The following is a 23,757-nucleotide window of genomic DNA, read 5'->3' on the forward strand; positions in this document are numbered from 1 at the left end:
TTTAACTTTTCAAGTACTAAAACTAATTGTTTATAAAAATATTTTTGTCCTTTATCCCATTCTTGTTTTCTGTTCCCAGAAGTGTTTGTGTTGACTCTTTCTCTCCTACATATACTACTATTTCTTACAATTGCTGAAGAAGTGAGTACTTAGACACCACCTTTCCCATTATTGTTTCATTTTTTTATAGCCCCAAACCATGATGACAACAGTCCATTGATCTTATGCTTCTATCGAGATGCTTGTAAAATTGTGAAATTGTGAAACCATTGTGAATTGCTCTGCATACTTTGGAAGAAAAAAAAAAATTGCTCAAAAAGCTTCTGCTAGAAAAGATCTTTCCAGACGCCTGACACTTCTTATTTGGTGGAATAAGATTGTAGAATTTTAAAAAAATGCATTATTGGAGGAGAAAAATGTGGAATTTCTGGTCGATATGAAGTAATCAATTTAAGCTAAAGTATTTTACTAGTGATGTTCAATTAAAATTTATTGTCTCTTAAAATGCAGTATTTTTTCCTGAAAAACTATCATGTATTGCTTTTAATGTAAAGTTCTGTGTCAAAAATCCGCTGTCAGAAGATTATTCTATCTTGTTAGTATACACTTGAAGGGAGGATTGTTCTTTCCAGTGTTGTTTCTTAATAGTAAGTTCAGTATCGAGCACTAGAGGGACCCCCAAAAGCATATGTATACCAGAGTATGTGTCTCAAAATACAGACTTCTGCCTCCTTCCTAAGTATTGCTCTAAGACTTCGCCCGCCTTTCCTTGTTATTGCTTATTCACAAAAGGACAATATTTTGTCTTATGCAAACACAGGTAAAAGGTCACTGGAAAAAATCCAGTCTATTACAAACTGGAAAGAGCCTTATGATGGGGGGAAAAAAACCACCAGTAAATTACTTGGAGATAAACAAAATGAAAGGTAATCAGGCCTTCGAGACATACAGTCAATAAGAGAAAGGAACTTGCTCATGAATTGAAGAGACTTGCATCAGTCTATAACTAATTCAGTCCATCAATACTGCAAAAGCAGAAGTTCTGATTGAATTTAAGGAGGCATTTTTAATATGTCAGTCAGTGAAACTGGTCGCTCAGAGAAGTTCTGTAGTCTCCACCTTTGGTAGGTTTCGAGATCAGATGGCAACCTAGCCCAATGTCATCGCAGAGGTGGCTTTACGGAAGAAGTTGGACTAGAGACCTCCTGAAGTCCCTTCTGACCTGAATTACCCTGTGATCTTATGAAGATTACCATAAAAACAGAGAAAAAGACTCCACAACCTGCCCCTGTAACTTAACTGGTAAGATAGCAATATAGGTATCTATCTATCTATCTATCTACATATACAGAGATCTATAGATCTCTGTATTTTAAGGAATGAACCAAAGTTGATTACAACCTAATAAACTGGAGCAACAGAAATCAAATTTGCTTGCCTAATGTGAACACTCATTCCGGCGCATATTTCTATTCAGTAGCTTTTGACACTTTGCATGCTATCACCTTTGAAGTATTTACATCTGACTGCAGAAACAGTCCGTTCATGCCTGTTTTCATTTTTGTTCCTTCTGCTTTCAACTTTTTTTTTTTTTTGAACTTGCACACTACTAGCACCTCCTGCTTTTTCAAAGGAAAAATACTGAACAAAGTTCACTGGCTACAGAAGATTCTTCTCCAAGAAACATCATGTAGCGGTTACAGCTGTACAGTACTGCAGACATGGTATCTGAAATCAAAGCAACTCCTCCATGACATTTAAAGCCACTGAAAAAGTTCCTCCATTTTAAAGTAAAACCCAATAAACATGACATATGAAAGATCCACTAACATAAATATGCAAAAGTTCCAGCACTCCGTTTTAATGTTTTTTTCAAAGGCTACAAGCTGTTTCAGGACAGAAACATACATGCAGCTGCATAAATCTGCAACTGCATTTACATACCACTGTATATGAGGGTGTACCATTTAATGTCTTGGACATATGCTGCACCACTTCAGAAAGCAAGGTTCATTTACATCTATGTCCACAGGAGGGAGACCAGAGCATTAGGGAAAACAAATCTTGTTTTCTACAAATACAAAAGATGCAAAATCCACTGTTCCTTGCTAAAGTTGAAGACAAATTAAATGTATTGGTTCATCTTACTGCAATCTAAAAATGTACACAGAAGCTGTAGTGATAACCATCCAGATAAAAGATCTGAAGAATCCTTTTGTCATTTTGACGAACCATGCAGACATCCACATTTCAGCCATCTGGCTTGCAGATGACCTTCTTGTCCAAGAACCTGTGAAGTCCTTTTGCATGGCACAGTTTGCCACATGACATTTCCCATATTGAACATGATACTCAAGTCACAATCAGTAAGTAAAAGAAAAATAAATCTTAAAAGTCATATAAATAATTTATTAATTAAGCATGATGTCTGTTCCAACTATGTCTCCTGCCAGCACCTAAATATAAAGCAAGGAATTCGCTGGTCTCACACAAATGAAGTGGGGGGTTTTGTTTGTTTTTATCTTTAGGTCTCCCAGCTTTTATGTTAAGGCTGGAGAAAAAGACAAAACCAAAAGGTTTTTCAGTTTTTAGGGTGATCCAAAACTTTGTATGTGACATCCACACAAAGGTACAACCAGAGGTTCTTACAGGCTCACTTCATCTTCATTCTGTCAAAAAAAACGGGCAAAACATAACCACAAGTGAGCAAGATGAGTGGAACAGTCCTAAAAGCCATAATTTGGAGCCTCCTACCCTGGATAACCACAAGCCATGATAAAACCAGGTGATAACAGCGATACCTAGCTATGTCACCAAAAATGTCCCAAGTACCTGTCTGTTATCACTAAGCTGAATCTGCAGTGCAGGATTCACCACACTTGACAAACACACATTCTTATGTTTGGGATCATGCTCTCAAGCAAAAGTTCATCTTCCTGGAAAATTCCTGAAGAAGGAGGAGAGGAAGAGATGACATCTTCCATCTAGACCCAGGTTTCTGTCCACTGGGGAGATATCTATAGAAAACTCAGTATTTCGGGTTGGTGATCTTGAGAAATACAAGATGTATGTGAAGTCTCATGACTGGATGTATGTTTATTAACTACACCAGTGTATTACTAATATAAAAAATACAGTAGGTAGAAAACATTTTAACCTTATGGTTTAGTCTCAATCTTTTACTGAGACCCCAAAGCAAGGAAAGGATGCTACAAGACACTAATATTTCAGTTTATTGATCCTCAAACTGAACACTTCTTCAGATAATCAGGAAGTCTCTTTGGAAGCTTTTGGAGCCAGTTTCACCACTCCAGTGCTGTACATCAAAAGCCTGAAACTGAGAAATGAAGCGGTAATAGTGTGTCCACAGCAAGACAATGAAAGCTACTTGCCCATTTTATGGTTTATTGGGGTTTTAAGTGGTGAAGTGGGAAACACTATACATCAAGTAGTAGTGGAAGAACATACTTTAGTGTACTGTGAGCTGCAAGATGCTTTTTCCAGGCATTATCTGCTGGAGCAAGTAGGAGAGTCCTCAACCTTCTGAAGCAGAACTTTTTAGGAGAATGGAACATACAGCTCTAGTAAGAAGGCTGAGCTGGAAAAGCTGACATCTTTGTTTCAGGTTCCCTAGTTTTAGGCTTTATTGCCAGTTCTTGTACCTTCCTGCTTCTGAACTCTGTTTGCATGATTGTTTTAAAATTAAAAACCAGCATCTATGTAAGTTGTACAGCACGCAGAGGTGGGAAGGTAGACAGCTACAAAGCCATCTTCATATGACTAGAAAAATACAAAGAATACGATTATAAAAGGGATTAACATAAAAATTAACAATAGGGATGGCAGTACTCTATGCTATGACATTCCCAATTATCCTACACTGTCCTCCTACATCCTCACTCCACCACATTTTTACAAGCAAGTTGGCTTAGCTAAAAACACGCACACTTGGACGTAAAGTAGAAAAAAGAAAAGTTATTCCCATAATCAGAAACTTCTCAGACCGTTCTCAACTTTACTTTCAAAGTGGGGGTAAAGTCTGCAGTCCAGAAATTCAGCACATACATGTGAAATCTACTCCACCTTTCTAATGAAAGGGCAATTCCCTGTCATGTAATGCCAATCCCGTTCAAATAACCCATAATCAGGGTAAACTAGTGGCAATGATAGGAACTTTAATATACTTGGGATAGAATGTTGCTGATATAATGCTAACAGATTTCAGTGCAGGTTTTGTTTCTGTTTTACGCAACCGCTGCTCAGGTGACATTCCAAGACACCACAAGACACTGTCAGAATGCCTCCGTTAAAAATAGCACCTAATGTGGTTACTGTCCCCTAGTATTTTATACCTCTGCCCAGAAACTGTGATTAACAGTTGTGAGCCTGTCAGTACCACCGTATGGTCACTACTAACTGGGAAAAGTACAATCATCAACTTCAGTATCTGGACTCCTTCCTCCTACCAAAAGATCTGATGAACAAGACTCAACACCTACATTCAAAAGCCACTCTTCCAAACTCACAGAACTCATGTATTTACCATGCTTTTGACTTCTCCTTAACTCAGATAAGAGGAGAGAAGAGATTTATGGACATAGCCCAGATGAATACAGTGCTTTGGTAAATGTAATTTTGCATGTAATTTTTTATATTTAGTCCCTCTGTACTGATGTTTGACCAACATGATAAAGTAAGTCTTTCTGTCCTGAGTTCATGGTGCTAGAATAAAAAACGCTCTGAAAGGCATGAAATATAATAGAGCATAACATCACAAGGTATTTTTTTTGCTCTGAGGTGGATCAAAGATCTTGACTCAAGTAGCATTAAATTCTTTCATTTTCTTGGCCCAGTCATAAAATGCACTGTAGCGCTTTAACTTTTCCTGGGCTATTTACCATTACTGAAATGTACTGTTTGTAATTTGGCATGGTTAACTATCACACAATGATGTCAAGGTCTCTGAAATTATTATGTGGCAGTACAGACCTACTATCTTATCAGCAGCAATAAATATCTTGCTAAAATTGAGGTGTTACACAATTGCTTTATTCTGAGTATGCAACCTGAAGAGAGAACTGGGCAATACTGCGATGAAAATTTTCCCCCTCTATTATTGTCTTCTCAAGAGGGCAAAACAGACCAAAAATTTCATCATGAAACCATTTCTGATATTCCTCAAAACTGCTCTGAATGTAAGCATAAGTGAATATACATAGTCAACTTAGTATCAGACCTGAGCAGTGATTGTATTTTCATGTATATGCCTTCATGTACATTACAGTACGCTTCAAGCTCAACTTTTAATCTGTACAATGACAAAAGACAGTTAAAGGTCTAGTTCTTATAATACTCACCCTGAAAAAAAAAGAAAAAAGAAAATCAAAAGACTTTCTGAAGACTTTCCTTTAAACATACATAAGATTCATAATCATTTTAGAGCAGAAACACTGAAGACAGGCTTGGTCATTGACCAGGACTCAATTTTGCCAGACATTTTAGAAGTGAGAGAAAAAAAGCCACACACAACAAAATCAAACCTCCATATATACCATACAGAACAAGAGACAAAGAGCTTATATCAAAATAAAGGAGGTTTCAGTCATTCACCTATTTGTACCTTCTTCTAACAAAGAGCTATTGGCATGAAACATCAACTCAAAATACTCTGCTTACTGGAAAAGCCATTAGGTTTCTTTTACTCTATGTAAACAAAAACTTGGAGCATGTCATTGCTAAAATCCATATTTACTGAACAACCTATGACATGCAAACCTTAGCAGCAGTAATTTGGTTATCAGTTGGCCATGCCTTCTCCCTAAAAAGAAATCATAGCTTAACATTAATAAAACCAGTGTACCTTTAAGAAAGCACTGCAGGTTAAGAGATGTTAAAAAAAAAAAAAAGACTGCTTAAATATTTCCAGGCCTTACAAAAGGATATAGTATATAATTTACATTTTGGAGCAAGAGGGAGGTGAATGATGCAAGATAAGCAGAACAAATTTTTCAAGGTAGCATTCACTTAAATGAAGCATTCAGGCTACAGTAGCTCTACAAAGGCTATACAGAGCAGGTCTTACAATGCCTTGTTTTTTTCACCTAGCCATGACGTTGCTCCTTACTCCTCTTTCAAAACTCTTCAGCTAGCACTTATGCTTTCATACTTCACGTTCTCATCAACAAAACTGTTTTTACAGCCATCAGTATGCAGTTCCCAATTGTAATTTAGCAAAAATATCAGAAGTTACTCTACTGAATACTTTCTCCTCAGTACTCTATCCTATTGCAAAGAAACCACTTACCTACTCCAGTCTTAAGCACATCTTCTTTCTTAGACTACATTTCAAAAATGAGTTTATTTCTCGTTAGTCCTCCCCCACTCCATGCATGCTTCATGAATCACACCAAAAACATTGCAAGTTTCTGTGTATCATCTCCAGATGACATGAAATAAAAAAAGTCTACTGGCTGTCCTGACAGTGCAAAGGATAAATAGTAAACCCTACCTTACATGCAAGTGAAGTATTCTGCTCTGCATTCACACACATTCCAGTTGACAGAGGACAAAAGAGAAGCATCATTCTGGTTCTTAAAAGCTGAGACAGCCAAATAATGGGAACCTTGTTTTTAACACCTGCGGTAAACTGATAACACAGGAAGTACTCTCACAATAACCTCAACTCAGTGACAGTTCTGATGCTCTCCTACAGAACGTCCTGCCTGCTCTGATGAAATGGGTGAAATGGGACTGCTGTGCCACATAGAGGCTGTGTTTTGTTCCCTTATCTTCACAGAAGATGCTTTGATGCATTTCATCCCCCTGTTTCAGAGCACAGTGGAAGAAGCCCACAAGAAGCAGCAGCTGCTGCCTGCTCAGATCTAACGATGGAGTGGTATACACAAATGTCAAATACTGGAAAGGAATAAAGGAGCACAAAGTTTTTTGAAAAATCCAGACCTTGTCATCTAATTTCTACTTTTGTTTGGTACAAATATGACATTTCTGATTGTCAATTTATACTTTCATTTGAGAAAGATTACTATTGTGAAAGTGAAAAAACCACAACTGGACACTATATCTGATGCATGGAAGTATAACTCATATGTTAGCACAACGTCTCAGGAAACAAAGATAGCAAACAAATATTTGTATATAAAGACCAACTATGCATAACATACTCTAAGCTTATAAAGTTTTGCCCTTAAAATTCCCATCTCTCGTGTCAGAACCCAAATTCCACCCCCCCCTTCAAATTTTAGCCAAAGGCTTTTCCAATTGTAAACCTGCAGCTTTGTACTCTGGCTTACATTTTCAAACACCCAGGACAAAGTTTAATAATGCAAAAACTTCTCCCATTTTTAAAAGCAGGATGTTTACCCCACCACCCAGCTATCTGACAGCAAGAAGTGTAATTATTTCAGAGTCTGTAGCTTTCTCTTCTTTCATGAACAATTTTTAACCTTTCTGATAAAAATAAATGAATGGCATTTAAATTTGGTACTAGATATTAGTAGCATTTCAGCACAACTATGTTTCCTCCTTGTGTATCAGTACTATGCTCGCAGTGAGGTTCAGGCCCCAGAGTAATTGAATTCTATTAATAACAACCAACAGGCCTCCAATTCTGTTCTTTTTAGAGGGTTAGACAGTTCACATATCTCAGGTAATGCGATAACAAGAGCTGTGGTGTAAAAAATGAGTTTCAGTTAGTTGAAAAACAAAGTTTCAATTGGACAAAAAAATATCTTGTTTTTCTAGCAGAGGGAAGACATCTTATCCTGGGTCAGGCCATAATTTCTTTCTTTTTTATGCAAAATGAAACACTGCATCAGACTAGGCAACTACAGGTATCTCACAATGCTCTTCTTCAGACTGCTGAGATACAAAGGGTAATTCATGAAACAAGCTGTTACTTGTTTTTAAAAGGAGATTTTATCTCCTTTTAATCTGGATTATTTGAGATTGCACTGGAATATATGTATTTTATTTACAGAGAAGTTTTCTTTTTCCATTGGAGGCTAGCTATATCCCTTTCGCACGCAGTACCTACAAAAAGCTAAAAAGGAGGACATGAATTTAAATAAAGAATAACTGCTTTAATTTACATCCTTTTAGAGAAGAGGCAATATGATTTTGGAAAGGCAGAGGACATATTTCTTCCCCTTATACTGCAGTCAACTGAAGTATTACGATTAGTTTTTATCTTAAATTTATATCGTCAGCTGAGGAACGTACTTAAAATTTGATAAAACTGATCACAGCCTTACTCAGATGAATGACTACAGTAGGAGAAATAAATATCTGGACACTAATCTCTCCTTATACAGACAGCAGCGAAGCTACAAAAAAGCTAATGAAGTGCACATCATCTTAATCAACAACAGCTACATCTATAGATATGTTGCAATATATTAGTATTACATTTTATGCTGTATTCACAGACTTGAGGTTTTCTGGTACCTGCAAGTAAGGTTAGGGTCAGCATTCCTTGATAGAAGCAGTTCTACAGTCTTCAAGATGTTTTCCTCTGAAGCATGTGCAGTACATGCTGCCATCAGCACCGTGTACTTATCTGTTTTGAAACTTGCAGTTAGAGAATTACATACGTAAATGTAAATACCATGCTAATCCAGAAGTTCCTTTAAAAGCCCTTACATTTACTAGAGTTGTTAATTGTGTTCTGATACTCTTTTCTAAGTATCTTAAGAGTAAAAAACCTGTTTTCCTTCTGAGAACTGAAGACACTCAAAAAGATGAGAGTGAATGGCACTAGTAAAGCATCCATTCCTACTGAAGTTTAGGACACTTCTTAGGTACCCAAAAAACCCAGTAGAAGCTTATCTATAGATGTTTATTTCTCAAATCTTGTTCCACACCAGTAGATTCACTCCCTGTTCCTCCCCACCTCTCCCCAAAACACAGTCAAGGGAAGAAACAGCTTACAGGAAGTTAACTGCAATGGATAAAAGAAGTGCATGAAATGTATTATAAGCACACAGCAGCATCAATTTTAGGGAGAAAGAGGCCCATAAAAAGGACAGTATAAGTAACAGGCTTTATTATATAGGGCTTCAGGAAAAAAACTAAGTTCGCTCAACTAGACTACCAGGGTGCAGCAGTGGCAGGAGGAGGATTAGAAATTTTAGATGTGGATTTAAAGAACATCTGCACAGTCCATAAAGGAGGAACCAGTGTATTTGCTCCAGCTTTGAGGCCAGCTGGTGTTACATGCCACCTTTGCTCACAAATCAGAACTGTAAACCACTGCTGTTTGCCCACAGAACAGGGTAGATTTCCTTTCCCATGGTTGTCCTAGAGAGATATGGGAAGCAGCACACCTCAAGGACCTCAGTGAGTTAGCTGGCCCTAGAGTCTATTAGAAGACTGCCATTTGAGTAACTGCCTGTTTTGCTTATTGCACAAACTTGTTCACAAGTTCAAACATGCCTTTAACCATCTGTTTTAACAAGTATACTTTTAGCTGTACCTACTTCAGACCATACCATGAAGTGTTACAACATACTTTCTTTCTTTTAGAAGTTTTAAGACCATGTATACATTAACACCTTTATTGCTAACTGAGGTCAGATTTTATATTTAAACATAAGAAGTTTGTTATATACTTTATCCCCCTCTGCCCCACTTTATTTCTCACCACTTCTTCTCCCCCACCCCTCCAACCAAAGACCTTAGTTTTGCATTTAAGTTTGTCTGGGTTTTAAATACACATTTTCAACTACCTCATGTAGAAGTTCTAACACACACATAAATCAGTATGTTAAATGAAAAACTATGTTTCAGAGTCACTTAAACTCCTAACAGTAATCAATTAACATTTCAGTAAATTATCTGATACACCGACAGACTTTTACTCAAAATGTTTAACCTGGTTATCAGTAACATGAATAGAAAGATAGCAGGACTTTGAACAAAGGTAGTGATAAGCACCATTAATTTGGGAACGATACTTAAGAAGAACCTGTAGTTATATTTGTATTTGGTATTTCAGGTAGCGAGAAAGAGTGGGAAATTTATTTCTGTTAGTGTTAACTATAGCTCACACATGTCAGCAAGAGAAGAAGGAAGAAACACCTTAAAATTCTCAGGTTTCTCTTGCAGATAAAAACTGGTAAGAGACTGCAAAGAAGATCAGTTTATGTTCAGCTTAGCTGAAACACCCAGAAGAGCCAGTGAATTTACTCCTCAAGGATGTGGCACCGATCTCATCCCATAGTGAATGCTACATCAGCTCCCTGTTCTTCACAACTACCAGAAACGGTTAAATTAAGTAACCACTTACGAAGAATGACTGAAACATTACAAAAGGGGATTAACAGTATAGCTGTTATTAGGATTCAAAGATTACAGGATAATTAGTATAGGATCACTTATGTGATTGCCTGCTGATGTAAAAAAAAAGCAGCAGGACTAGCGACATTTAGTACCACTTTAGGATGGCACAGTTTTACTGAATATATGTGGTCTCACATAAATCAACGACTTGCACCGGCGTTCCTGACTGGACAGTACTCTGCTGTGCATATGCCCTAGCTACTGTTTCCCTACACAGACTAACAGAGAAACAAGCCTAGAAACCTGATCCAACCAAGGTGCCACTTAGGGCAAACAGTGGATCGCACACTGGAAAAAAAAAAAAAAAAAAAAAAAAAAAAAAAAAAAAGCCATGCATGTTGGTTAACCAGTCAGCCGAAACTGCTGTCCACGGCAGCTTCTGCCTCATTTATAGCTCTCTACAGCTATAAACAAGCACCAGGTCCGAGGCGCAGGCTGCCACAGCTGTAGGCAGCCACATGGAAGTTTTCTGAAGTTGGCTACAAGGCCAGTTATTCAAGGGCATGATTGCTTTTGGTGTAGACAACCTACTGCAATCTCATACTCTGATCAGCTGCTAAGAAGTTCAAGAAAATTTTCAGAGCCAGATTTGTACCATCAGCATTTCAGTCTACTACTATTACAAATACTGGCAAGTTAACCACAGTTTAAGTAGGAAAAAGTTATTATTAAGCCATAAAAATTGACAGAGGAACTGGTATTACTTAGAAGCTCCACTGAACTCTTGCAGAAAAAGGTGATCTAGCAACACACTGAAAAAAAGTTTTCACTTAACAGAAAAATTCTCTTGTTTCGGAGAAGTCTACATTACTTTCCCATGAACTGGAAGCTACCTGTTGTTTTGGATTCTAGCTGGTTTCTGCATGTGCGTACTTCATAACAGCATGTAATAAAGGAAGTTTTAACTATATAACTTTATCCTACAATTCCTGAACAAGGAAGTAGTTGGGCCTGGGAGTACTTGGGGTGGGGGGTGGGGAGACAGATTGAGGAAAAACAAGAAAACCCATCAACTGATTCCAGATCAGTTCCAAGAACACAATTTTTACTTTAAAACTCCTACTTTTCCTTCAAAACTGTGAAAGCTACTCTAGGTCTCAGTTCCAATGTGAACTTTGATTTTTTCCGCCCTACATATGTAAAAAGAGAATAAGGATAGGACAATGTCTGGTACTGAACATTCCTGGCCAGTATTTTTCATTTACATCTTACCTATTTCAAAAGATGCATTAGCACCTCTGTCCAGAAGAAGACGCACTACTGCAAAGTCAGCCACACTGGCAGCACACATCAGGGGAGTCCATCCAAACTGAAAGCTAGATTCTACGCCTATACCTGTCAAAATTTAAGACACTGAAATCATAAAACTGCACCACAATAAACATGCTTTTTATAAACCTTACTCTCAATATGTATCATTACAAAGGTTACACACTGTTTGCATTTAGTCCTAGGGAGAAAAGTTTTTTATACCATTTCCATTTTTGTAATACACTTTATCTAGAACATCAGAAAACTTCTAAAACTGACAGCAAGGAAGCTCAATTCTCAATCCAAGAAGTTAAGTACCACAGAAAGCCTATGTTTAAGAAAATGTAACCAACAAATTTAAGTTTCAGGGAAGTGCACAGAATCTCTGTTTTCTCCACTTACGTGTAATCGCTTTCTTAATCAAAATTAAAAATTTTGATTCCTGCCAAGCCAAGTGGACTGCTGTGGCAGCAAACTGTTTGTCAATCAATTAAGATCATAGTGACTAGGGTTTTCCTGCTCCACATTTCCTTTAATTCTCTGCCTTGCAATATCATTAACTAACAGATACAAGTTTTGCATACAGTACTAACAAAATATTAGTTCGACAGAAAGAAGAAATAGAAGATTATTCAAGATTCAGTCACAACCACCGGATCTGTTTGTTACTCTTTGTAATAGCCATGTCTTCCTTTGCGGCTAGAAGTAAGCTTGTCAGACAGCCTCCCCCAAATTCACCAAGAACCAAGTACCAGATCAAGACAGTGTTCTAACAACTTTCAAATAAAAATCTCTACATTTTTGCAATAAGAGGAATCATCTTTCCTTCAATTCTTCCTCAAATATTACTTCCTCCAGAACAGTTTCCATCAGCTGGTTCCAACTTAGTCCAACGGTGATTATGGATAATCAAAAATACTTCTTTACAAGAGACAGCTCTGAAAAAAAATCAGAACTGTCCTAAGAAATTTGTGACAGTCAAGCTACATGCATACCTTCTCATGCAAAATTTGTATTTACTTTCCCTGCCTTGGTAGTTTGTCAAAGACATGCTCAAGTCAGTGTAGCAACCTACAGTCATTCAGGCTAAGGGAGTAAAAGGTCACTGCTCTTGGACTGGTTCTTCAACTGTTTAAGATCACTGGAACTGTAGAAGCAATCAGAACAGAGGTAACATTCAATGAAAGCCAGGTGTTGAAGTGTTCTAACACCTCTAACACCTGCAAGCCACAGAATTCATGATCAAATCTTAGTAATGCATACATACTAGCTGCAGTCCTTACTGTCACAGCATGCCAGTTTGTCTGCAGTATACAAACTGTTTCATTGAAGCCCACAGCCAAGTTCTACAAGGGGAGCCAGCAAGCATCCCTTAGAAGTCGTATCTGAACTTCCATGTAGATGAGTCACTTCAAGAACTTAGAAAGTCTTGATATCCAATAGTCCACTGAAGTAACACTAGCAAGAAAGGAACACCAGAAAGCTGGCACTCCGTCAGCCTTAAGAAGTCCCTTCTCCTCTTAAGAAAAGCAGTCCATGTAACTAGATCTCCCATTTGAAGCTTTTTATTTTACTATGCATCTGAATAATAGTGACAAAAGATCTATTTGGCAGGCATATAGAGACTTAATAAACTCTAAATACTGGAAGTACAATGGTCTAAGCTGTGTTACAGCTTGTTTGTTCTGTGTGGTCTCCTGCCATCTTTGTAGTGACTGCCTTGAAGTACTACACAGTGTGAAAGTCACAATGCAAACCAGCTTGAGTCCTAAAGGAAGACAAAGAAAGGACAGCTGAAACTGTAATGGTTGTGTTGCTTCTTGGCTGCATGGTTATAGTTGCTGACTGAACCAGAAACGTCTCCCCTTGGTTACTACTCAGACTCCCTCATTACATGAGTTGCTCTTGAAGTAAATTGTGTTAGTTTAGCATTTAAAAAGGGCCTTAAGAAGGGCCTGAAAAAATTTTTTAGTGAAAAATCAGGCCATATCCAATAGCCAGAGAGAGGCAAGGCTGCTGCAGCTCCACAACCCCAGGTCCAACCAGTGTCAGTGCTGTGCGTGTGTTCACAGCAGGCACACACATACACACACACCACACACAAAGACAGACAGTGCACTCGTATGAACACCAACAGCACCAATGGTCCCATCCTGCTCCCCTCTGGGGCAGATCTACCTCCTCCAGCTACTGGCATCACAGACAGACCAGGCCTCTGACCCCTGGACCCAGCTCCTGTAGCTGACATATCCTTTCACTCACTCCTGTCTCTACAGTCACTGCCACCCAGATGCAAGGGCCCTATGACGGCCCTGGGAGTTCCTTCCTCTGAGTCCATAACTTGGGCTCCTGCCACCCCTTGGGCTTCTCTGCTCCCCTGGGCTGGTGCAGATGTGTCTGTGATGGACTGATTGCTTCCATGATGGGCCCTGGGTTCCTCCACCTCCTTTGTGGGCATGAGCAGAGGAGCTTTTCAGTCACATAATCTCACAAATTATGTCTAGGAGGCAAAGCAGATACAATGCTTTCTTACAATCTGAGTTACAGATAAATATTCTCCTCTAACTAGGAATGCGGAGAAATACGTTCCAGACCCAGATGAACTCTACAGCAGAAATCACATGAAGCATGTAAATAAATGGTGAAGCAAAAGAACAGCAAAGGAAGAATTATGCTCTTTCTGTGATTACCACAGTTCCTCTCATATTGCTTTCAGATATTTTGTTGACTGTGGCTAGTGATAGTTATGGTATAGAGGCTGGTTTTACACAGAAAATGTAACCTCAATTTCAAAAAGGCTAACAAGGTAATGTCCAAAAAACTACAACCAACCTCTGTCTACAGCTTTCTATGGTGAAAAATTCCATGCTTGATACCAAAAAAATAAGGTCTTGAATAGTTTAAGAACAGCTCTTCATATTATAATCCATTTACATTCACACCCAATTTAGCTGAGGAAAAAGTTCTAAAACACTCGATTCTAGAAGCCTTCTCTCTCATAGACATATTGATTTAAGTCTGTCAGCAGTTTGTGCTGTGGTTCCACAATACCTTAAAACTGACTTACACCAGATCTGCTGCTGTCTCCCACTGTTGGGCCAGCTATGGTTCTCATCTGACTCAGCCTTCAGAGTTCCTAGACTGGTTGAAAAATTATTTGTGCACACATCCCTCTCACTCCTATAGTTTATTGATACTTTCATTCCCTGCACCAGCTCACAAAAGATCAGATGAGCTTCAGCACTCATGCAAAGACAGGAGTGGAACTGACTGCTGAATGAAAACTGGCAAGAGGATTTGACTAGCTCCATCTTTGATCAGCCTAAACTGTCATGAGGTCCTAACTTTTAATTCCATCTGAGGAAAATGAACATATTAATTATATGGTGTTAAATATTCCACTCCCAAAGCAGACCAAAATGCTCGTCATCTTTGACCCTACTACTTACATTACTTTTTGTGACACATACTTCAGAAGCTTACAGAATCATAGAATGGTTTGGGCTGAAAAGGACTTTAAAGATCATCTAGCTCCAACCCCCGTGCCATGGGCAGGGACACCTTCCACTAGACCAGGCTGATCAAAGCCCCATCCAACCTGGCCTTGAACACTTCCAAGGACGGGGCATCCACAACTTCTCTGGGAAACCTGTGCCAGTGCCTCACCACTCTCATAGTGAAGAGTTTCTTCCTTGTATCTAACCTAAATCTACCCTCTTTCAGTTTCAAGCCATTCCCCCTTGTCCTAGCACTACAAGCCCTTGTCAAAACTCCCTCTCCAGCTTTCCTGTAGGCCCCCGTCAGGTACTGGAAGGCTGCTCTAAGGTTTCCCTGAAGCCTCCTCTTCTATAGGCTGAACAATCCCAGGTGTCTCAGCCTGGCCCCACAGGAGAGGTGCTATAGCCCTCTGGTCATCTTTGTGGTGCTCCTGGACTTGCTCCAACAGGCCCATGTCCTTCTTATGTCGGGGGCCGCCCTAAGAACCAAGTTGTTCTTAGTATGTTGCCATTTTATAGTCGGGGTAAGAGAAGACATTGCACTTGTTCATTTCCTAAAGGAGCTCTGTACAAAGATTCTTAAGGCAATGGCTAAGCAAGCCAGAAGACAGGCTCTCACACTGTCTGCAAGAATGGCCCCAGCTGTTGCTAGGTAATCCACCTCCAACACAAACTCTGAGTTTGGTTGAGTGCTGGTAGCGAGCCTCCTACAAGCTCTACTGAACATACACTAAAGGCAACTTTGGAGGCAAAGATTTAATCTGACTGAGCACCCATGCTCTGAAGGACAATGTTACCTTTCTTCAGAAAGGCCTCCTATTAGAGAGGCACTGTGTTCTACTGCTTTGCAGGACAGCACTGCATGGGTCAAAATTTACTGTTAATAGTATTTTCAGGAAATCATAGATTCTCTTGTGATAATACCTTGTGCATTTCAGGAGACAGGCCACTAGACTACAGGAATCTTTGGCCTGACCTTATGCTCTTACAGACATCTATCATTGTCTTCCGACAGCACAGAACTGCTCAGTATGTACCAGGCATTAACACAGAAAGTGAAATACTGCAGTATGACTACAATAAAGCAATTAAAAATGGAGGGCTGCTACAAAAAAAATTAAGCAATCTGATGCACAGACACCCCTAAACACTCTACCTATAAATAAGAACATATTTTCTCAAAGCAAGGGAGAAGATGCATTTTACTCTGTATTACATCTCTATGTTTCATCCTGTGCAATATTTTTTACTTATTTTAAAAAGAAAACCATTCCCCCACTGTAGTGACAAACAGTATTCTAAAAGGGCAAGTAATGTAATTGTTTAAAAACTCATAACAAAATCACTGCTAACTAGGAAACTAATTTTGTCCAGCCATAAAACAGTTTTTTCTTGGAGAACAAGCTCTTGGCTACCATATTCTGCTTGCTTGCCGAAGCAGAACTTCCTGACAATTATCACTAGGCAGGTCAACTCAGCTATGTGGTTTTTGATTGCTGTGGATGCTTCAATAAGTGATCCAATCCTCCTAACACTGAGTAACAGAAACACATTACAGACAAATACTGAGTAACAGAACAGGAAGAAAAGCTTTTAGCGTTAAGACAAACTACTTTTTAGAGAGAAATGCCACATAAACCCTATTAGACCTTTCAGAATCACAAAATCTTTGTCCAACTGATGTTGCCAGGACAGCAGTATTACACAGAGCACATACCAGAAACCTAACAGCGCTGTGAGTGACAAAAAAAAAGCAATTTCTTAACTGGGGGGGGGGGGGGGGCATTAAAACAAAAAAAGCCAGTCTCCCCTCCCTACCTCCCCCAGCAACCTTCCAACACCAAAGCAAGACTACCCACTGAATTCTCACTCTCAGTTTAAACCACCTCAAATTCAGTAATTGATATTTTCAGGTTAAGGATGCATCTGAAAACAAAGTTTATTTCATACATTTCATAGTTCACACATTATAGTTTTCTCAATTTTCAGGGCTCCTGACTGACAAAGGGAATATAAATTAGAAGGAATTTGCTGGAATACTGCATGCTGAGTCACTGAAAAAGTAATTCCATCTTTAAAGTAAGAGCTTATATCATGTATTGGAAACATTCACATATCCCTACATGCACTTGACACGTTATTTTAAAACTAGAAACTCTGAAGCTTTAGAGTTCTTGCCAAGTTCAATTAAAAATATTCAACTACATAAATGACTGTCCTCACCGGAGTTTAAGAGTTCTTCAATTAATGACACATCACCACAAAACACAGCCTTCTTTAAAGCTTCATTCTTGTTCGCCTGCAACATTTGATCCAACTCCTAGATCAGCAAAGAAAAGTTAAGTCAAAACCTAGTAAATGTTTCACAGTAAAAACTTGGTTTCAGTATCGAAGCACTAGTGATCTCTGTAAGGACAAAGCAAAGGAGGGGTGGGAGAGGAGCAAGGTAAAACTTTCCTTCTTCTATACACCTGCTTAGGCTCTACTGTAAAACTAAGTTTTAAAATTAACTTTTCAGAAAGTTTCCATTCTTTGAAAACGTAAATAACTTCTTTCTCAACAGATCTGCTATCTTCCTACACTGCTCTCAGTTTTTCCTAACGGTAATTCATTTAAATTAAAATTCTTTTTCATCTTCTGGCACTTGAAAAACATAGCAACACATTTCTGTACCTTTTTTGTACATTTCACAGGTTGCATCAAAAAATGTATCAGACATAAAAGTTAGACTTTGGGGCATCGGAGCTCAAATGACTAGCTGTGTGCCTTAGTACAGCATGAATCCATCGCTGGAAAGGGTTACCGTTCCTCTTTTCTCCTACTCCTGTGTGACAGCAGTGTTTGTGTTGCTGCATCATAAATGATTTGGCTGAAAAATACCCTGACCAGAAGGCTAGTTTATGCATCAGGCAGTTCCCTGAATCAAGTTCCTTTCAAAAGCATCACAGGGTTGTTCTCTATTAAAGCTGCAAATGCAGCTGAAGATTGGTGGTGGCATTACCTTACATTATACAAAACATACCCAAGTACTTCATACAAAGCACTTACATACAATGCTAAGTGGAGGACTATTCACTAGTTTCTTTGTTGACAGAAGCGGGTATGGGAAGAGAAGTTGTATTTCATGTTAAGTTTTGAAATCATAACATGACAACTCAGACTTACACAATTTTCCCCAGCACACTGTAGTCTATCTTTCCAACACCTTTTGTAAAGATTTTAGTAAATGCTCACTGTCTAGAAAACCAGAGGTGAGAAACTGCCAATATAATAATTTAGCCTTATTTTTGTTCTACTCAGCCAATGATTTCCAAATAATGTGCACCTTTGGATAGGAACCAAGTTAAAGATGAAACCCCCTGAAAAACTGACCATAACCTTTAGCATGAATATTGTCAATATTCAGTTACTTCCTTCTTCCAATTCCAGGCACGAAACAAACTGATGGCTAAAAAGCCTTGTAGAATCTCCCTCTGCCTCACACAACCATATGCCTCACACCCATTAGATGCGATAAAATCACTTAAACCTTCATATTTGCAAAAAAACGCTCAGAAGTTTAAGATAGACAACAGTTTTATTGGCTCCAGTTGCTCTCAAGTTTATTCTCATACTGACACAGGAACTAGGGCCTGTTATTAAGGGGGAAGAGAAGCGTTTTGAATAAACATTAAGATTTTACATAAGACAAAGCCTCAAAATTTAGGTTTTATTTACTCCTGGGTTGAAGGTACAACGCTATTACCCTGCTAGGAAATCATCAGAGGAGGCACCAGCCGCAGCCCCTCCCGAGGCCACCCTCCCCAGCCAGGCCCGCCGAGCCCCGCGCCCCTCACCGCGGTTTCAGGCCAACACCGCCCTCCCTCGCCTTACGCCACCCTGAGGCCACCCGGCCGCCAGCCCGCGGGAGCCGGGAGCAGAGGCTCAGCCCCACCTCAGGCTCATGCCTCACGACGCCGATATCCCAGCCGTCCTCGTCGCTGTCGCCGTCCTCGTCGCCGCCCGCCACGACGCGGGACCCCCAGGGCACGCCGGCCATGGCCCCCCGCTCCGCTCCGCGCCGGCCAGTCACGTGGCCCGCGGCGCCCGCGCCGCTTTCCCGCGCAGGAGGGCTGGGCGGCGCGCGGACGGCCCGCCGCGTGCTGCGTGCGCGCCTGTGGGAGTCAGCGGGCGGGCGGTGGGGTCCTCGGCTCCTCGGCAGCCCTGTGAGGGACACACTCCTCTGCGCCTGCTTCGGGGCTGGGTAGCTGTAGTTTGTGAGGTAAAGGTGGTAGCCCGGTCAGTGCGTTACAGTGCTAGGTAAAAGAAACCAAAAAAACCATGGTTATAAGTATATGGGCACGTAACACAGCTTACGAGCGGCTCAGCTGTTTTGTGAGGTGTTAGTTAAACCTGGCTGGGCTGCGTGTGAGGTTGTCTCTTTAGATCTCTGATTGGTATATACGTGTAAATCTAAGGTAAAAGAGAAGGTTTTCTCTCTTTAATTTCTGTTGTTGTTAATACACTCTTAAAATGCCACCTATCCTAATAGCAGTCAGTTACATTACTTACGTGTATGTACATGCATTGTTACCTAGCCAAAGCCTGTGGTGGTGACAGTTAATGTGGGGAAGGTTGAACATCATTAGCATAATGAGCTAAAATTCCACCCTGCTTTCTCCCACCTGGGTATACATGGGCATTACTTTTAATTTCAGAATTATAGTTCGATTTCTTTCTAATGACAGGTAATAATGTCTTATCCATCGCGAGGTTCACATGGAACTCTTTGAAGAACAGATGAGGAGCAATGTTCTGTATTTCATCCACGGGCAAAACTGCTTTTTCAGCTCAGCGCTGACCTTGTCCCAGTCTGAAATTAATTTGGTCTTCCACTGAATGAAAGAGAGCAGAGAAGGGAAAACGCCTGGTCTTGGAGAAGAGGCAAGTGCTTGTATGGAATAATGAGTGTAGTCCTTGCACCCATGACAGCACAGAAATGGAATTTTTGGGAAATTCGTTTAAACAAAAATTTCACTCATCTTTGTTAGAAAGTGGCTTGTGAAGTATTTCTTCCTCTTTTCCTTTTTTCTTTCTTTCTTCTTTTTGGCAGCGGAGCCCGCAAGAGCCGCGGCCATGTCTTCCATCGCCTCCTACAACAGCCTGGTGCATGCCGTGGCCGGGGCTGTGGGCAGTGTGGCTGCAATGACTGTATTTTTTCCTGTGTAAGGCAACTTTTACTATGTTGGGAATTTGCAGGTTAGCTAGAACTGCGCTTAGAACATATTAAGTACTATAAAAATTGCATGTATTAGAAAAAACCCACATGATCCTCATATTTCAGTTGTGTACTCCTGGCATTTTTAACAGCTGTTTTTTCTGGGTTTTAATTGCTTGTCTGTAAAATATGAAAACCTGTTTGCATAAAAGTATTATGAAAGTCAGGCTAATAACAATGAGGAACTCTGGTATAGAGCTAGCTGAACATTTTAGATGAACTCCCATGAAAGAAACTTCCAGTTCTGGAAACTTGATAGAAATGCAAAACCTTTCCTGTCACACACCCTCCCTGGAACAAAAGATGCTACATTTGAGTCAACTGTAATACATACCTTTTTATATAAAGGTTTAGCTTTATGTGCTTGTTTTGGATTTACCTGCATGTACTAAAGGTCTGTTTAAGTTAGATTGGTAATGAAGATAAAAAATTTACTGGATGAAATAATAAAATATTTTATAGCCATGTCAGTTCTTATGAAATTGTAAATTTTATTCTGAAGAGGTTTTAGTTTTCTGATCACTAGCCTGAAGATTTCTAGTATCACTTTCTGCCTCCAGAGGAAAAGTAGAAATTATGGCATTATCATCTAGGTTCTTGGTATCTATATGAGTCTACGAGTCCTCAACATTATAGTTTCTGTATCCGGGATCAAGCTTCCCTAGTATTCTGTTTGGCTCAGCTGTGTTATGGAACGTGGGCTTGCTGGTAGAATTTATATCCGTAGCTGCTGAACTCTAAAGACAACTTAGCATGACTTTTTTGCAGTTGACCCACTGCAGTGCAAGAGAGTTGTTTCTAACTGATGGTGGTACTCTCTATAGATTCCTTACTTTAAATATGCTACCAATTATTTTTATTTGACAGTTGTGATTTCTTTGTCCTGGTTCAGGTTTCAAGGTTTGAGATTGGTTGGTGTGTTGTTTTCCCCCCCCTTTTCTCTGCACCATCTCATGTACAATTTAAAATCCCACAACAGATGCTTCAAATGGAACCTGCATGCTGCTGCTTTGCTCAGAGGCCACCTCTCTTTAAAAAAGTAACCTTCAGTAGCAGGCCTGATAGTCCCTAGTACAAAAAAAACCAACAACAAAACCCAACCTGCAAAAACTCATAGTGCAGAAGAGCCTTGCAACCCGTGTACCTGGTAGCTGTTTCAAATGTGAACATGCTGATCATGCAGAAGTTGGTAGCAGATGATGTCTCCTTGTGTGTTTGCTTGGAACTGTAAATCAGACGTTACTGTTAGTGTGGACTTTCCCTCTTCTTTTTCACAACATTCTTCTTGCTCTAGTTCATTTGTGACCTTGAAGTCTGTCTACATTTTTCAGCTAAGCAGACTCTTCATTTTGGTTGACAGTATGGTAGGTCCTGGCTATCATCCATATTTGCCAAATATCAGTATGTTTTTACTTACTCTGGTATGAACAGTTCCCAACATCTTTTCCTTATTGCTATGCAGTACTCATTTTACGTGCCAGGAGGCAATTACAAGATGGCTCAAGCTGGGAAAACATCTTGGGTTAATTTCCTTTATCACAAAGAGCATCAGAGCAAGCACTAAAAGCCAACTCTAAAATAAGTACCTAATCTGTGTGTAGTCTAGTTCCGTGTACTTGCATGTCTGCCTGTACTAAACATACCTGTTGAAAATACAGTGAATAGTAAGGATAGCAATCACTGGGTGCAGTAAATAACAGTGTTCTTGTAAGAACCTACTTTTGCTCTGAATAATAGAACGTCCTTAATACACTTTCTGTCTGTCTTCAGTCAGCCTCTTTGCCAGCCATACTTGCATTCGGCTTGTTTTATTCACCAGTTGAATTTTAATCTTCTCTCATTACTTCTGATATTAAATAGATTTCATTAGTTGTCTGAATTTCTTCTCTGTTTTTATCTGTACCTTATGATTTGTCTCATGTGGGACTGATACATGCAAAGATAAAATCTTTTATTCAAACAATTCCAGAGTATTTTAACTGGTTCAGTTTCCTCTGTTTCAGACCAGAAGGCTGAATCAGCAAATATGTAAGGGCTTTGATGTTAGGAAAGTAATGCTCTTGGGAGGAGAATCAGAATTGGTAAATGTTTAAAGAGAATGATGTAAATCTTAACTACTGCAGTAACGTTCTACTAACAACACAGCAGCTAATACTTTAGAGGTTTAACAGCAGTAGCATTTTAAGTGCAATTCTACATAGTTCTCTATCACAGCTATTACTCTGAATAAGTCTATGCCCTTTCGGTATTATTCTTATGTAATTTTCATTTGTGGCAAAAATACTTTGAGTGAAAACTCAGTGATTCTTTATCTTAATGTTAGCTAGATATTACTTTGACAAAACAACTGAACTGTGGGACAGGTGATAAAAGGTCTTGAATCCATTCCTTTCATGTTCTCCTAATTTATTCATACAGAGGAGGAAAGAAGTCCTTGTGCAAGCAAGAAGTGCTCCAGAAAGAAGGGACTTAATAATTCTGAGTTTATCATTCCCAGAGAGATTTAGTAGCTCTGGGTCTACTGAATTGGCAAATTCCCAGTAAATTTTTAGCTGGGGGATGGTGAAGTACCAGCTGTGCCAGTTCCATGGTGAAAGGCAGAATATCATACAGGAATTTGCATAATTTGCCAAATATCCTGTAAAGTAGCACAGGTGATTGCAATTTCACGGGCCACATTCATGAAAGAAATGGGAAACAAACTTTAGGTTGTCCTGGATGAATTTTCAGCTGACCTGTATATACCTGTAGTATCTTTTATTTTAAAGGTATTTCAAGTATAAAGAAGGGCTAATATTACAGACTTTCACTCTGGACTGTAAGGCATTTATCCTGTAAAAAGTACTAAAGGGATCTGTGTCCTTTCTGTGGTCTGTAAAACCACCCTTTGTGTTAAACCAGCTTTAGTTTTGCCATCCTGAAATTTTGTTATAAGCTGCTGCGCTACAGCAAGTTGAGTTATTCATAGTTATTTCAGGCATTGTTCTAATGGACTTAGAATAGATGGAAAGCATTTAATTTCAGCTGGTTTGTTTCTGGTAATTCACTTTTTACAGCTATGTTCATCCTGTTCACTTTGCCAAATCTTTCTGATAGTACGTGATGTAAAACTTTAAATCTGCTGCCAAAAGCTTGAGTATAGATTGCATACCAACTGTTTTTCTGTTTGTGAAATTTGTTTTCTGGTAGAAGCCTTAAACTATCGTCAAAAGGAGACCACATAAACTAATTAGTGGGGAATTTATGGACATGGTGTAAACCTGAATCCTTTTCAGGACCTCCTAGGTACTAGCATCATGAAAATATCTGTTATCATAGTAATGTATAAAAAACCTAGAACAGCAGTTAGGATGTTGAAGATCATTTCTGGGTTTTTTTTTAGTGTCAGTCAGGCAC

At 39.3% G+C, this 23,757-nt stretch overlaps 1 protein-coding gene across 1 annotated transcript in view; it reads right to left on the reverse strand.

The window, feature by feature from the left end:
- The window catches only part of ASZ1 (ankyrin repeat, SAM and basic leucine zipper domain containing 1), a 41,979-nt gene extending 22,836 nt beyond the window's left edge, over positions 1-19,143 (reverse strand). The window contains exons 1-4 of the mRNA XM_055712477.1: positions 19,039-19,143; positions 17,328-17,424; positions 11,569-11,691; positions 8,464-8,575 (exon numbers count right to left, since the gene is read on the reverse strand). Coding sequence (XP_055568452.1) covers positions 8,464-8,575; positions 11,569-11,691; positions 17,328-17,424; positions 19,039-19,143 — 437 coding nt within the window. The remainder of the gene's footprint in view (positions 1-8,463; positions 8,576-11,568; positions 11,692-17,327; positions 17,425-19,038) is intronic.
- Between the last annotated feature and the right edge of the window lie 4,614 nt (positions 19,144-23,757).

Source organism: Falco cherrug, chromosome 5 (genome assembly GCF_023634085.1).
Source record: "Falco cherrug isolate bFalChe1 chromosome 5, bFalChe1.pri, whole genome shotgun sequence".
Lineage (NCBI taxonomy): Eukaryota > Metazoa > Chordata > Aves > Falconiformes > Falconidae > Falco > Falco cherrug.